Here is a 15,301-nt window from a genome sequence, read left to right as displayed (position 1 = left end):
AAGTGTTTGCTGAAAGCTACTAATAACATATTACTATGAACCATACAGTCAACACTCATTTCACTTGACTTCAACTGATAGACCATGAGTACCATGATGCATGAGATGTTTAATAAAGTATAATTGATGTGATGTTGATTTTTGCCCCTCTGCAGAACATCGCTTCAGGGTCAATGGCTTTTCTTCCTATCCAGTATAATTATTCAATAGAGTAGATTAGTTCCATGAAGTCTATTTACCTTCCTTATATCATTCTTCATTTTCTGGAAGGATTTTTGGGTTCATGGAAGCTGCTTTCATTCTCCCACTGTTTGAAATGTCCTGATAGAAAGGAGGAAAAGAGAGTCACTTTCCTCCAAAGAAAAAGTGTGTAACGTTAAGATTTCTTTTTAAAGTATGCTTATTCCCAATTGAAATTTAGCCTCTGTGTAACCTCTCTAGGGTCAGAGGTCACCATAAAGCAGAACCTGCTTGGTATTCGGGTCCTTAGCTGTAATCCAGTCAGGGTTACTCTCAAGCAATTAAGATGTTCAAATGTATAGCCTACTTTGACCAGAGTGGTCTCAGCTCTGATTTAATGTTTTGACCAGGGGCCCGGAACACTTGGAGGACAAATGTGCTTGTCTCCCCATACGGATATGTCTGTCTATTGTTTGTCTAATAAACCTTTATAGAATTTGTTCGCCTTAACCTTGTATACAGAATTTCCACACCTTGGGTAAATTCATGATTCCTGACCAGTGTAGCCTACTTTTTATGAACACAGGTGTGCAAGTTTTTGGCTCACCAATAGGGGGATAGACTGAACTACAGACACATAATCCCATTTCATCAATCTAAATCAACGCCAGTACAATCAGCATATCAATATGATTTATGAGACAGGTATCGTGTTCAAAAGCACAGTTTTTGATGACTGGCGTGGCTTACTCCACACTTTTTCTGCGTCCCAGTAATGAGGTAATGTAATGCTATTGATGTCATGCTACTTGTTTGGACAATACAACTGAGGGATCATTTACTATATAAAAGGATGCGATTTACTACATTTAGGTCAGTGCATCCCCAATCACAGAGACAAACAGACCCCGACCTGGACTCTCAAAGAAAAAACAGAAGAATCAATGATTAACGGTGGAGGGGAATTAAATATGGATAAATAGGTTACATTATATATTGAGGGACACATTTTTCAATGGCATTACAAGATCTGTGCGGTTTCAAGGACTCTTTTCTCAACTCTAGATGGAATTTTCCAGCTTCACATCGCATGGCCCAGGAAGACACCTCCATGCTTTTTGGGAAGAGAACCAGAGATATATCAAGCAGGGGATTGTCGTGGAGTAACAGTGAGAGCCCACTGCATCTTTATATACCAGCTGTGGAATACCTCAGTGAAAGCCCAATACAGTTTGGCCAAATCAACCCCAACACTGCACCATACCATATCACCCCCCTTCACCAGGATTCAACCCTACCTTTCCTCTCTTTTCCTCCTGGCTTTCCTCCCTCCTCCTCTCCCTCTGTCCCTCTGCCTTTCCCCATGTCTCATGGCACCACCACCCTGGCCTTCATGTTCCAGGGGGGAGTGATAGCTGCAGCAGACACACGGTCCAGCTGCAATGGGCTGGTTGCCTGCCCAGCCTCGCAGAAGATCCTGCCTGTCCACTCCCACTTGGTGGGCACCACCTCGGGCACATCTGCCGACTGTGCCCTATGGAAGAGGATACTGGCTCGGGAGCTCCGGCTTTACCAGCTCCGCCATGGCAGAAGGCTGTCCACAGCTGGCGCTGCCAAGCTACTAGCCCACATGCTGCACCCGTTTAAGGGCACTGAGCTGTGTGTGGCAGCCACTCTGTGTGGTTGGGACGGAGGTGAGGTGGAGACATGTCCTCTTGAGCATGGCAGCAAAGGGGCGGATCAGCAAGAGAACATATCAAAGATGGGGAATGAAACAGATGATCTGGCAAAGACATCAGAAAGTGACTCAATCTCTCAAGCAGAGGCACGGGGAAGGAATCCGTGCCCCTCACCAGCCATGAGTCGGCAGCACTGTTCTGCTGGAGGTAAACAGCTAGTGCGCTCTGGCCCCAGCTTGTACTACGTCTGCAGTGACGGGACTCGCCTGCAGGGAGCGCTGTTCTCTGTGGGCTCTGGCTCGCCCTATGCCTACTCTGTGCTGGACGGAGGGGTACGGTGGGGGCTGACGGTGGAGGAGGCCATCTCACTGGCAAGAGAGGCTGTGTACAGGGCCACACACAGGGATGCATACTCTGGGAACTGTGTGGATGTGTACCATATCACCTCACATGGGTGGACTCGCAGGGACAGAGAGGAATTGAGAGAGGAGTATTACAGAGAGAAGGAGAGAGAAAGAGTGAAGTTGAAGGAAAGGAGGGAGAAACAGGAAGGAGTGGAAGATGGGCAGAGCAGTGGTAGAAAGAAGTGAAACTAAAGAAGGCAAAAGAGAGTTGGAAATAAAGGCTTAGAAGAAGAAAGAAAACAAGAAACTTGTAAGTGACCAATAACTGTACCCTACAGGGTTTTACTGAGATTGTTTGTAGACTGATGAATATTGATCCTTTTTGTAAACATCGGAGGTTGTGTGTTAATTTATGTTCAAAACCAGATTATGGACTAGATTATTCACATTTATTATTGATAGAAATGTAGTGCTTGATTTAGAATTTAGTCTTAAACCACAATGACGTTGAATTAAAAACATATTTATTTCGGAGAATTGCCAAGACGTCTCTGGAGGCATTGATGCAAGATGTCTCTGGACTGCAGAAGGAAGGTGGGCCACAACCTGGTCCTCAACCTGCATCTACCTTGTTTCCTGTGAATGGGACCCTGTCCACATGCTGGAGGCTCTGTGCCCCTCGGGAGATAAAAGGGGCACGATCTGACAGTAGAAAGAAGTAAGGTCAAGAGGTCACTGGTTGGGTGCGCCTGCATCTTATCAAAGGATATGTATGCATGGTTCCTTGGGGTAGTATGGTTGAGACGTCCAAGACTTAACAGTCAGCAGCAGACAGGTCATCTCTGAAACTATCCATAAAAATGACAAGGAGAGGCCTCCCGGAGGGCGCAGTGGTTAAGGGCGCTGTACTGCAGCGCCGGCTGTGCCATCAGAGTCCCTGGGTTCGCGCCCAGGCTCTGTCGTAACCGGCCGCGACCGGGAGGTCCGTGGGGCGACGCACAATTGGCCTAGCGTCGTCCGTGTTAGGGAGGGATTGGTCGGTAGGGATCTCCTTGTCTCATCGCGCACCAGTGACTCCTGTGGCGGGCCCGGTGTCGCCTCCGACACATTGGTGCGGCTGGCTTCCGGGTTGGATGCGCGCTGTGTTGAGAAGCAGTACGGCTGGTTGGGTTGTGTATCGGAGGACGCATGACATTCAGTCTTTGTCTCTCCCGAGCCCATACAGGGGTTGTAGCAATGAGACAAGATAGTAGCTACTACAACAATTGGATACCACGAAAATTGGGGAGAAAAAGGGGGTAAAATTCAAAACAAAAAAAACAAAAAAAAATGACAAGGAGGACATTGACACCCTCAAATTCGCCAGTCCAAGAAGGTGGACTGTTGATCCATAACCAGCAGATCTCTTGTCCATAGCTGGTATTGTCCTTATATTGTGCTTTGGTAGTTCTCTGTATTTCACTGTAGCTGTGGGTGGACTCCACCTTGTCTGTATAGCCATAAGAAACACCTTTCCTCTTAATTTTACATTTTCAAAATTAAGCTATTGGAAAGTTTCTTGTCTTTATAAAATACAAATTTAGAAGCATAATTCAAATCTAAATCAAAATCAAATCAAATTGTTTTTGTCACATGCGCCGAATACAACAGGTTCAGTGAAATGCTTACTTACTACAAGACCTTAACCAACAATGCAGTTTTAAGAAAAATACCTAAAAAATTGCCATGGAAACAGAACACAATATAGCTTTTATGACATTATAAGAACTGTGATGTCATTCATTGTTTAGGTATGTTGACGGGAGGAGGGGAGAATGGGGAGGTGGGATAGGTTAATAATAATAATGATATGAATGTATTACATTTCTATAGCGCTTTCATAGAATCTCAAAGTGCTTCAAGACCAAAAAAACAAACAAGCAATATATCATGACAGGTCAACCAAGGCCAAAGATTTGGTGAGGTGGTAAAATCCATACAATTATTTTTTAAGGTGAATCAATCATACTGTGTGTTCAGAGATCTTTAGTACAGTAAAACCACATGTAATTTCTCTCAACAAATAAGACATATGTATCATGAAGCCTAATACTGCATTTTCATTATTGTGAAACATCATATTTTCATAAATATTTGTCTTTATTATGTGTAAACAAACTTCTACCAAATAATAACCCATAATGAACGTCTATAATATCAAAATACCCTTTTCCTCTCTGCCTAAGACGGGTTGGTTGTTTAGCAACAAAACCAGCTTGTGCGCAACTATGGGGCAAAACAGAGGGGGTTGGCTTAGATTGTTGACAACATATAAACTACATTTCGTCTCCAATGTTTATTGAACATTTTTAAATAAATGTGCACGATGAGCACTTGTTGTCTCTCAAAAACTTTGTTACAGTTATTGGTTAGCTAGCGAGCAATTTTTTTTGCCATATTAGCAAAGACTTGACATCAGTCAAAGCATCTCAAAACAAGACATGGTATCAAGAATGAGCCACCTACGATTACACACATGGCAGCTTCTTGACATTGTTGCTAGCTATCTGGCCATCCAGAATCACAACAACACACAGACTTCTGCCCCATTGAAGTGTGTGCATCGTTTTCGTAACCCATCTATAGCTGACAATGACCTATAGGGAATCATCCAAATATCTTAGTGGGGCTAACTACAGTTACTGGGTCATCTCTTAGAGATGAAGGACTCTAATGTCCAAAATCCCATTTTAGCATGGGCAGCCCATTGAGGACTTTCACCATTTTGAAGTAGTCAGCTGGGTGCGATTTCCTATGCGTTAAGGAAGGGTCACATAATTCCACGCAGGTCATCAGGAGGGATCGGCCAATGCATTATACTCGTGAGCAAACATTCCATAACTGCAGGTGGCAGTAAATCGCCAACCTTGGCTTTATACCGGTTGAAACAACACACTCCAAGTGCCAGTACGTACCCTTTTAGTTTGTTTACCAACCTATAGAAGTAGATGGCCTCAATGGCGGTGCCCATGCTTTCACAGACGCCATAATGGGACAGATACAACACAGATAGGATCATGCCAAGCCATACAGAGGGTACTCTAGCAAACAAACAGAGACCTGAGGACACCATCCAACCCGGAACTGAGTGAGTAGTGTTTGGTCTGATGCTATTTTGAAAGCCAAGAAAAAAAATAAACAATTAAAATAATGTACATTACAATGATATATTTTATTTTATGGGGACTGAATGCTGAGTTAAGGCTCCCAGGCTTGCAAGGACTTTGGGCCCAACAAGTGTCAGGAGTCTTTGAAGCATCCTCTGAAGCCCTCTCCTGCTGTTCAAAGACCATTCATTCATTTTCTACAAGAAATCTGCCTCCAGAAATAAAAGCTTCTCCCAAGTGGGTGGGACACCTACCCCTGTCGTCTACTGCACTGCTGCTTGGATTTCACCTGGTGATCTGTTCACCGTCTGCCCTGGCCTGTCTCCCTCTGTCTGGTACAGGTACCTCCACCACACTCACCCCTCTCTCCCTGGCCTGTCTCCCCCTGTCTGGTACAGGTACCTCCACCACACTCACCCCTCTCTCCCTGGCCTGTCTCCCCCTGTCTGGTACAGGTACCTCCACCACACTCACCACTCTCTCCCTGGCCTGTCTCCCCCTGTCTGGTACAGGTACCTCCACCACACTCACCACTCTCTCCCTGGTCTGTCTCTCCCTGTCTGGTACAGGTACCTCCACCACACTCACCCCTCTCTCCCTGGCCTGTCACCCTCTGTCTGGTACAGGTACCTCCACCACACTCACCCCTCTCTCCCTGGCCTGTCTCCATCTGTCTGGTACAGGTACCCCCACCACACTCACCCCTCTCTCCCTGGCCTGTCACCCTCTGTCTGGTACAGGTACCTCCACCACACTCACCCCTCTCTCCCTGGTTGTCTCCCCCTGACTGGTACAGGTACCTCCACCACACTCACCCCTCTCTCCCTGGTTGTCTCCCCCTGTCTGGTACAGGTACCTCCACCACACTCACCACTCTCTCCCTGGTTGTCTCCCCCTGTCTGGTACAGGTACCTCCACCACACTCACCACTCTCTCCCTGGCCTGTCTCCCTCTGTCTGGTACAGGTACCTCCACCACACTCACCCCTCTCTCCTGGTCTGTCTCCCCCTGTCTGGTACAGGTACATCCACCACACTCACCCCTCTCTCCCTGGCCTGTCTCCCTCTGTCTGGTACAGGTACCTCCACCACACTCACCCCTCTCTCCCTGGCCTGTCTCCCCCTGTCTGGTACAGGTACCTCCACCACACTCACCCCTCTCTCCCTGGTATGTCTCCCTCTGTCTGGTACAGGTACCTCCACCACACTCACCACTCTCTCCCTGGTTGTCTCCCCCTGTCTGGTACAGGTACTTCCACCACACTTACCCCTCTCTCTCTGGCCTGTCTCCCTCTGTCTGGTACAGGTACCTCCACCACACTCACCACTCTCTCCCTGGTTGTCTCCCCCTGTCTGGTACAGGTACCTCCACCACACTCACCACTCTCTCCCTGGTTGTCTCCCCCTGTCTGGTACAGGTACCTCCACCACACTCACCACTCTCTCCCTGGCCTGTCTCCCTCTGTCTGGTACAGGCACCTCCACCACACTCACCCCTCTCTCCCTGGTCTGTCTCCCCCTGTCTGGTACAGGTACCTCCACCACACTCACCCCTCTCTCCCTGGCCTGTCTCCCTCTGTCTGGTACAGGTACCTCCACCACACTCACCCCTCTCTCCCTGGTCTGTCTCCCTCTGTCTGGTACAGGTACCTCCACCACACTCACCACTCTCTCCCTGGCCTGTCTCCCTCTGTCTGATACAGGTACCCCCACCACACTCACCCCTCTCTCCCTGGTCTGTCTCCCCCTGTCTGGTAAAGGTACCTCCACCACACTCACCCCTCTCTCCCTGGCCTGTCTCCCTCTGTCTGGTACAGGTACCTCCACCACACTCACCCCTCTCTCCCTGGCCTGTCTCCCTCTGTCTGGTACAGGTACCTCCACCACACTCACCCCTCTCTCCCTGGCCTGTCTCCCTCTGTCTGGTACAGGTACCTCCACCACACTCACCCCTCTCTCCTGAGCTTTCGCTCGCCTCCAGCACACACACACTGTTGGGGTGAGTGACTCTGAATTTACAATGGCTAGCCCCAACTCGTTATATATTTAATTTTTTTCTTATGAATTTTGCTATTTTGCTATTTTCCTCATGATTCCTGCATACTTTGTTGACTACAAACTTTCTTAACCCAACCATGGGACAGATTATGTATGTTCCCACACTCGGGACTCTGACTCTCTATTGGTTACTCAGACTTTTGGCCTCCCATCCTATTCTAACCACCTCTCGCTTTGTAATCATGTTACCTGATGAAATCGCTGTACAATATGATCTTGTTGCCATCTGGTGCACATTCAGATGTCAAAAATCAGCACTGCAGAGCTCTTCCTGTCCTATGCCGTGCCTTGATTGTATTACTGTTGATGATTTCTGGAAATGTGCATGAACACCCTGGCCCACCTACTGTTGCTAGCCTCAATTCTGATATCTATATAAAACATCTGGGTCAGATGGTTTAGACCCTTTCTTCTATAAGGTTGCTGCCCCTATTATCGCCGAGCCTATCTACAAACGTGTTAACTTGTCTCTCCTTTCTGGGGAGGTTCCCATTGCTTGGAAGTCAGCCACAGTTAAGCTGATCCTAACTGTTATAGGCCTATTTCTATGTTGTCCTGTTTATCAAAAGTGTTGGAAAAACTTGTCAATAATCAACTGACTGGCTTTCTTGATGTCTATAGTATTCTCTCGGGTATGCAATCTTGTTTCCGCTCAGGTTATGGATGTGTCACTGCAACCTTAAAGGTCCTCAATGATGTCACCATATTGTCCTGCTATTTTTATTGACTTGGTCAAAGCTTTTGATTGCTATGTTGTTATCTTAGGCATCTATATGGTGTTGTGATGTTTCTCTTGTTGTGATGGGTGCTTTGTCCTATATTTATATTGTATTTATTTTTTATTTTGTATCCCGCAGGAGGCCTTTTGGTAGGCCGTCATTGTAAATAAGACTTTGTTCTTAACTGACTTGCCTAGTTAAATAAAGGTTAAATAAAGTGTCGCATTTAAAACAACTTGGAACTCGGAAAAATACGAAGTCAAATCATGACATCGGTGATCCGTTCCGGTCGAAAAGTGGAGCTCCAGAAAGAGGTCTAAGTTCCCGAGTTGAAATTCAGAGTTGGGTGACCGTTCAAATCGATTTTTTCCAGTCGGAGCTCGAGTTCCCAGTGATTTTGAACGAGGCATTATTTATAAATAATCATTGGATACAACGCTGCGTCCTTTGGCCATCTTGAGAAAACCCCGAACGATGTTCAAAACAGTGACGTATTTCCTTTTACCGGCAAAATTGCTTCGATAACAACAGAAGCCCTACCCTATCGTCATCATCATCCATAGTTCAAAGATGGCGCTTGCTAGTGTGTTGCAGAGTGAGTCAGTAGATTTTTCCAACTATGGTCGCCAGCGTCATGGCTTCGCCAGTGGTTTGTATGAAGCAGAGTTGGGTTTGGAGTCTGTTGGAGGAGATCGACTCTCTTTCGCTCTGAGCACCTCGTGCTCTAACGAAGATGGACCAGATAGAAAGATTGAATTCCTTCATGGCACAACCACATTAGCCTTCAAAGTAAGTATGCTAAGCTAATTTTCTTGGTAGCTAGCTAATATGCTTGCGAACGGTGGCTAACTACATAGCTAACTTTAGTAAGTTAATTAAAGAATAGTTCGCCAACAGTTTGCACGATAGCTAGCTAGTTAGCTAGCTTGTATCATCAATTAATTAACTGTAACGCTAACGCTATGAAACGCCATTGTCGCAGTTTAAGAGAAGTTCATCACGCGTCCACGTACATTTTGTTTTCTAGACCTAGCTAACGTTAGTTAGATCTTTAGTTGGGCCATGTATTACTGAATATGAAATAGCTAACTACTGCGTTCCAATGCAAAAACATTAACTTACTGAACCAACGTGAGGTGCATCACATAAGCAATTCTCACCTGTGACAGCTAACACTTCCAGGTCACCTGTGTACCTACATTAAGTGACCTATAACCCCATGTGAAAGGGCCCCCAGTAACATCCTTAGACAGACAACACAAACAACATATTGAATGAGAACATAATCAGACTAAAATGGCTCCTCCATGGCCATTTTAGTTCTCGATAGGCTACTTGTTTAAACAATTACATCTGAAATAATCAAGGCTAACCATTGTCTTCTGCCTCATATCCATTCTCCCTAGTTCCAGCATGGTGTCATTGTGGCTGTGGACTCCAGAGCCACAGCTGGCTCCTACATCGCCTCCCAGACAGTGAAGAAGGTAATAGAGATCAACCCCTACCTGCTGGGCACCATGGCTGGAGGTGCAGCTGACTGCAGTTTCTGGGAGCGCTTGCTGGCCCGCCAGTGCCGCGTCTACGAGCTCCGCAACAAGGAACGCATCTCAGTGGCAGCCGCCTCAAAACTGCTGGCCAACATGGTGTACCAGTACAAAGGCATGGGCCTTAGCATGGGAACCATGGTGTGTGGCTGGGACAAGACTGGACCAGGTATGGATATGATATGAACTGTGTGCGTCAGGCTTCACTGTTCTAGCTTAATAGCAGTATTGTCGATGTCCTCTTACTGGGCTCAAACAAGTAATCCTCTGTTTCGCAAACACACAGGACCGACAACATGCTAGCCAGTTGCGCCACCAAAAAGTAAGCCATTCGGCAACATGAGTGGAGACATTTGAAGCTTTGGAGTGAGATTACAGAACGATCTTATCTCTGTTACACGTGCACCAACTGACATCATAGTCTAAGCTGGATAGGGATAATATATAGGCTAACCCATTCTATCACACAAGATCAGCCCTGATAAATCTAGGGCTAGGTTCATCAGGATGGAAGATCCATTTTATAGCGAGATTGAAATGTAAAGGGATTTTCCGATTGAGCCGACGCGCAATTTTTGTCAAACATCTTTAAATTTCAATCACAATATAATGCGGATATTCCATGGTCTGGATGGAATCTAGACCCTAACCTCTATCAGATCTTGCGGTCTTAGACTGCAACTAGGGATCTGAATTTGAATTACACACGTGAGCCACAAACTCAGCAAAAAAAGAAACGTCCTCACTGTCAACTGTTTATTTCAGCAAACTTAACATGTTTGTATGGATATAAGATTCAACAACTGAGACACAAACTGAACAAGTTCCACAGACGTGACTAACAGAAATTGAATAATGTGTCCCTGAACAAAGGGGGGGTCAAAATCAAAAGTAACAGTCAGTATCTGGTGTGGCATTAAGTACTGCAATTCATCTCCTCATGGACTGCACCAGATTTGCCAGTTCTTGCTGTGAGATGTTACCCCACTCGTCCACCAAGGCACCTGAAAGTTCCCAGACATTTCTGGTGGGAATGGCCCTAGCCCTCACCCTCCGATCCAACAAGTCCCAGACGTCCTCAATGGGATTAAGATCCGGGCTCTTCGCTGGCCATGGCAGAACACTGACATTCCTGTTTTGCAGGAAATCACGCACAGAACGAGCAGTGTGGCTGGTGGCATTGTCATGCTGGAGGTTCATGTCAAGATGAGCCTGCAGGAAGGGTACCACATGAGGGAGGAGGATGTCTTCCCTGTAACTCGCGGTGTTGAGATTGCCTGCAATGACAACAAGCTCAGTCCGATGATGCTGTGACACACCCGCCCCAGACCATGACAGACCCTCCACCTCCAAATCGATACAACTCCAGAGTACAGGCCTTGGTGTAACGCTCATTCCTTCGACGATAAACGCGAATCCAACCATCACCCCTGGTGAGACAAAACCGCGACTCGTCAGTGAAGAGCACTTTTTGCCAGTCCTGTCTGGTCCAGCGACGGTGGTTTTGTGCCAATAGGCGACGTTGTTGCCGGTGATGTCTGGTGAGGACCTGCCTTACAACAGGCCTGTTGTTTTGCACGCTTTGTACAAAATAATAAAATGCAGTACTACAGGATATTTCTTAACGCAGCTCTTTATTAGCTAGTTATAACTTGCATGTCTACGTATCTCCATCCATGATCAACTGCCAATGACCTAACCATCTGGGTGGGGTTAACCAATCATAGCACAGTATGATACGGCGGTAAAATTCATCCAATTCAGTATGTTTACACATGAATATTACATCCCCCTTCAAAAAAATGTTTACGTATTCTAAGTGTTTCTTTTGAAAACATGCTCTGTAGTTTGAACTCAAGGTAAGTAACCATTTATATTGCATACTACACCAACTGAATCAACATAGACTCTGAACAATGATCCAACATACTGTTACTTTTGAAACAAGCGACTCTCAGCAACTCAGCTTTCGCAGTAGAAATTACATCTTAACATTGCAAACAAATACAATACCAAAGCATTTCAAGTGAACTTTCAATAACAAGTTTACAGTCAAACTCTTTTAGGGCAGCGATCCGCCTACACCCTTTGACATTTCACAGGTCTAGGACTGCTCTGGGCTTAACCTCCCTTCCTGACCTTGTGCAATATGATGCTGAGCATGCTTCTGTGTCAGTCAACAGTTCTTATGGTGTATGTTGTGCTGTGTGTGTGTTTAGTCCATCACGTTCTCTTTCAGGGGAACAGTTCATCTCATCAGTGTGTTGTTCTTTTGTGTTCAGTAGGTGACGACGATTGCGGCAGTACACCGCTCCTTCTGCGGTGCGGAAGTGATATGAACGTTCAGTGTCAGCTGGCTGGATGACGACTGCTGGCTTCCAGAAGCCATGCTTCTGGATTCTAACTGACTCTCCGTCGATCAGTGGTCTAGCTGACCTGTCGTAGTATCGCTTTTGTTGTTGTCTGTGCATGTTTTTCATGCATTTCCTTGTAGCTGACGACCTCAGGTTGCAGTTGGTGCTAGGAAGGATTGAGCGAAGTCTATGGCTCATCAACAGCAAGGCCATTACTTTGAGGGTAATGTGGGCTTCTGGTGACATGTGTAAACTCCCATGCTTTTGTGAAGGATTCAAACTCATTTGATTTGTAACAGGGCCCATTGTCAGATATTAAAGTCTCTATAATACCATGCCTGGCAAAGGCTGCTTTCAGCTTGTGTATCACAGCTGCATATGTGGTGCTGTGAAGCTTGTCGAGTTCGAAGTATCTGCTGTAGTAGTCCACTGTTACGATGTAGTCCTCGTTGTTCCAGCTGAACAGATCGGTTGCCACGACCTGCCAGGGTCGGTCTGGGATACAGTGAGGTAACATTGGCTCTTTGGTGTTTGAGGGGTGTCGTTCAAGACATATGGCGCATTTACCAACAATGTCCTCTATTTGTTTGCACATTCCGGGCCAAAACAAAATGTCCTGTGCTCTCTGTTTGCACTTTTCCACACCCATGTGTCCAGCATGGATCTTCTTCAAAATCTCTTCTGAGACTGGTAGGAATAATGATTTTTCTCCTTTGAAAATTATTCTGTTGATCTGTGATAGTTCATCACGATGGTTCCAGAATTCTGAGACGCTCTGTGGGCATTTTCTCCTCTCCTCGGGCAGATGCAGCTCAGTCACAAACTGTTCAAAAGACTCGCTAGCTCCCTGTACTTTCTCATGGAATTTGTACCTAGCGAAAATCGTATTGGTCTTCGGCACAACATATGCTTCAAATCGATCGTAGAATATTTTCAGTGCCTTTGATTCAGCCACGGTAAGTGTCCATGTGTTGTAAATATCTCTCCCTTTTTCACCGATCCAGAGGAACAGGTAGCTGCACTTTTCCTCTTCTCTGTCCTTCAGAGGACCCGTGAACATTAGCTCCACATGCTGTTTGTACTTACGCCATGCATCGGGTAAGTTTGTAGACTCCCAGTCCATTCGAGGTGAAGGAACTCAATCTTTTAAGACCTTTTACTCTGACACCATGTCTTGTTTTGCACGCATGTGTAAACATACTGAATTATAATTGGATGCATTTTACCGCCGTATCATACGATGATTATTATTACTATGATTGGTTAAGACCACCCAGATGGTTAGGTCATGGGCAGTTGATCATGGTTGGAGATACGTGGACATGCAAGTTATAGCTAGCTAATAAAGAGCTACTTTAGGAAATATCCTGTAGTACTGCATTTTATTATAATTCATGTTTACACATATGAATATTACAAGGCCTACAAGCCCTCAGTCCAGCCTCAGCCTATTGAGGACAGTCTGAGCACTTATGGCGGGATTGTGCGTTCCTGGTGTAACTCGGGCAGTTGTTGCCATCCTGTACCTGTCCCGCAGATGTGATGTTCGGATGTACCAATCCTGTGTAGGTGTTACACGTGGTCTGTCAGTAGAAAGGCCTCTTTAGTGTCCTAAGTTTTCATAACTGTGACCATAATTGCCTACCGTCTGTAAACTGTTAGTGTCTTAAGGACCGTTCCACAGGTGCATGTTCATGAATTATTTATGGTTTATTGAACAAGCCTGGGAAACAGTGTTTAGACCCTTCACAATGAAGATCTGTGAAGCTATTTTTTTTATTATTATTTTTTTTATTTTATTTTTTTTTTACATAATCTTTGAAAGACAGGGTCCTGAAAAAGGGACGTTTCTTTTTTTTGCTGAGTTTACATATTGCAGTAGCGTAAATGTCATATCTCCCATGATTTTATAAATGTATGTATGGCACATCCTTCCCCTTAGGGAGGGAAAGCTCCTATTAAAGTGCACTAAAGACAAAAATCCAAAAAGGGAAACACACCGTCCTATCACCTCAGACCACAGTACAGCAGCCGTCATTTATTTTTTCCCAACGATTCTACATGTTCAATCTCTTCCATTCGGCGACACCAACAGGTGATTTACTGCACATGGCTAACGTTCGCAAATATTAACATTTCACTTTCTCCCCCTTCCAGGTCTCTACTACGTGGACTCTGAGGGGAACCGTGTGTGTGGGGACTTGTTTGCAGTGGGCTCTGGCTCCATGTACGCGTATGGCATCGTGGACAGCGGTCTGAAGCAGAAGGACCTGACAGTGGAGGAGGCCTGTGATCTGGGTCGCAGGGCCATCTATCAGGCCACATACCGTGATGCCTACAGTGGAGGACAGGTCAACCTCTACCACGTCCACAGTGAGGGCTGGACCAGAGTGTCCCAGTCAGATGTCCTAATGCTGCACCAACAGTACCAGGCAGAGAAGGCATAGAGAGGAGTTGGTTCATGTATGGTGAGAGAAGGGCAGGGGTTAATAGAATGTATGGGAGGGTAGATGTTATGTGACAGCCTTGGGGACCATTCAATCAAAGAATAATGGTGTTTACACACATCCAAACTTGGCACAGGATCTGGATGACTGAAAATGACCTTTTAAAGATATTTGTAACCTGGTTGTCACATTTTCCATGCTCTGCCAGGGATAAAGGGGTGTTGCTACGTAGTGGCGTTGCTGACTTTTATTATTTTGACTGCTCTGTAACATTTTTAATAAATGTTCTCATTCATTCTCATCTAACGTGTGCTTTTTAAAATTTAATAAAATGTTATTGGTAACAGTGAATTGAACAGACCAGTAATTTACGATTCCATTATTGTCATGAAGAATTAGGGCAAAGGAAATATGAGCGGTTTTCAGTGAAAACAGCAATAGCGCTACTCTCACTTTCAAGGCTTAAGGAATTAACCAGGTTCAATATGCAGCCCAGACATTAACATTTTATTTTTCACGTGCGCAGACCTTACAGTGAAATGTTTACTTACAAGCCCTTAACCAACAATGCAGTTAAGAAAATACCTAAAGGGGAAAAAAACCTAACATTAAAGAGCATCTGTAAATAGCTATATACAGGTGGTATAGAAGTAATATGTAGTGTTAAAGTAACTATGCATACATAAGAGTAGCAGTAGTGAGGGTGGGGTGGGCAATGCAAATAGTCTCGTTAGTCATTTGATTAGATGTTCAGGAGTCTAATGGCTTGGGGGTAGAAACTGTTTAGAAGCCTCTTGGACCTAGACTTGGCACTCCGGTGCCGCTTGCGGT

General features: G+C 45.5%; 2 protein-coding genes across 2 annotated transcripts; both read left to right on the top strand.

The window, feature by feature from the left end:
* Positions 1–1,543: 1,543 nt before the first annotated feature.
* Positions 1,544–2,449, top strand: LOC139409750 (proteasome subunit beta type-11-like). Its single transcript, XM_071155136.1, has 2 exons — positions 1,544–1,874; positions 2,079–2,449. The coding sequence occupies exons 1-2, from the start codon at positions 1,544–1,546 to the stop codon at positions 2,447–2,449; spliced, it is 702 nt and encodes a 233-aa protein (XP_071011237.1).
* A 6,208-nt stretch (positions 2,450–8,657) lies between these two features.
* LOC139409342 (proteasome subunit beta type-5-like) lies at positions 8,658–14,830 on the top strand. The gene is made up of 3 exons (XM_071154345.1): positions 8,658–8,914; positions 9,532–9,838; positions 14,181–14,830. The coding sequence occupies exons 1-3, from the start codon at positions 8,696–8,698 to the stop codon at positions 14,468–14,470; spliced, it is 816 nt and encodes a 271-aa protein (XP_071010446.1). The 5' UTR covers positions 8,658–8,695; the 3' UTR covers positions 14,471–14,830.
* The last annotated feature ends 471 nt before the right edge of the window (positions 14,831–15,301 follow it).

This window comes from Oncorhynchus clarkii, chromosome 5 (genome assembly GCF_045791955.1).
Source record: "Oncorhynchus clarkii lewisi isolate Uvic-CL-2024 chromosome 5, UVic_Ocla_1.0, whole genome shotgun sequence".
NCBI classification, from domain to species: domain Eukaryota; kingdom Metazoa; phylum Chordata; class Actinopteri; order Salmoniformes; family Salmonidae; genus Oncorhynchus; species Oncorhynchus clarkii.
Note: the sequence above shows the minus strand (reverse complement) of the source record. Positions and strands in the feature narration are given on the sequence as shown.

Excerpts from the sequence above, each read along its gene's own strand:
- LOC139409750 (XM_071155136.1), top strand. The coding sequence starts at position 1,544 with ATGTCTCATGGCACCACCACCCTGGCCTTCATGTTCCAGGGGGGAGTG. Across the intron at positions 1,875-2,078 it reads TCTGTGTGGTTGGGACGGAG|TGCGCTCTGGCCCCAGCTTG; the intron begins GTGAGGTGGAGA and ends GTAAACAGCTAG.
- LOC139409342 (XM_071154345.1), top strand. The coding sequence starts at position 8,696 with ATGGCGCTTGCTAGTGTGTTGCAGAGTGAGTCAGTAGATTTTTCCAAC. Across the intron at positions 8,915-9,531 it reads CAACCACATTAGCCTTCAAA|TTCCAGCATGGTGTCATTGT; the intron begins GTAAGTATGCTA and ends CATTCTCCCTAG. Across the intron at positions 9,839-14,180 it reads CTGGGACAAGACTGGACCAG|GTCTCTACTACGTGGACTCT; the intron begins GTATGGATATGA and ends TCCCCCTTCCAG.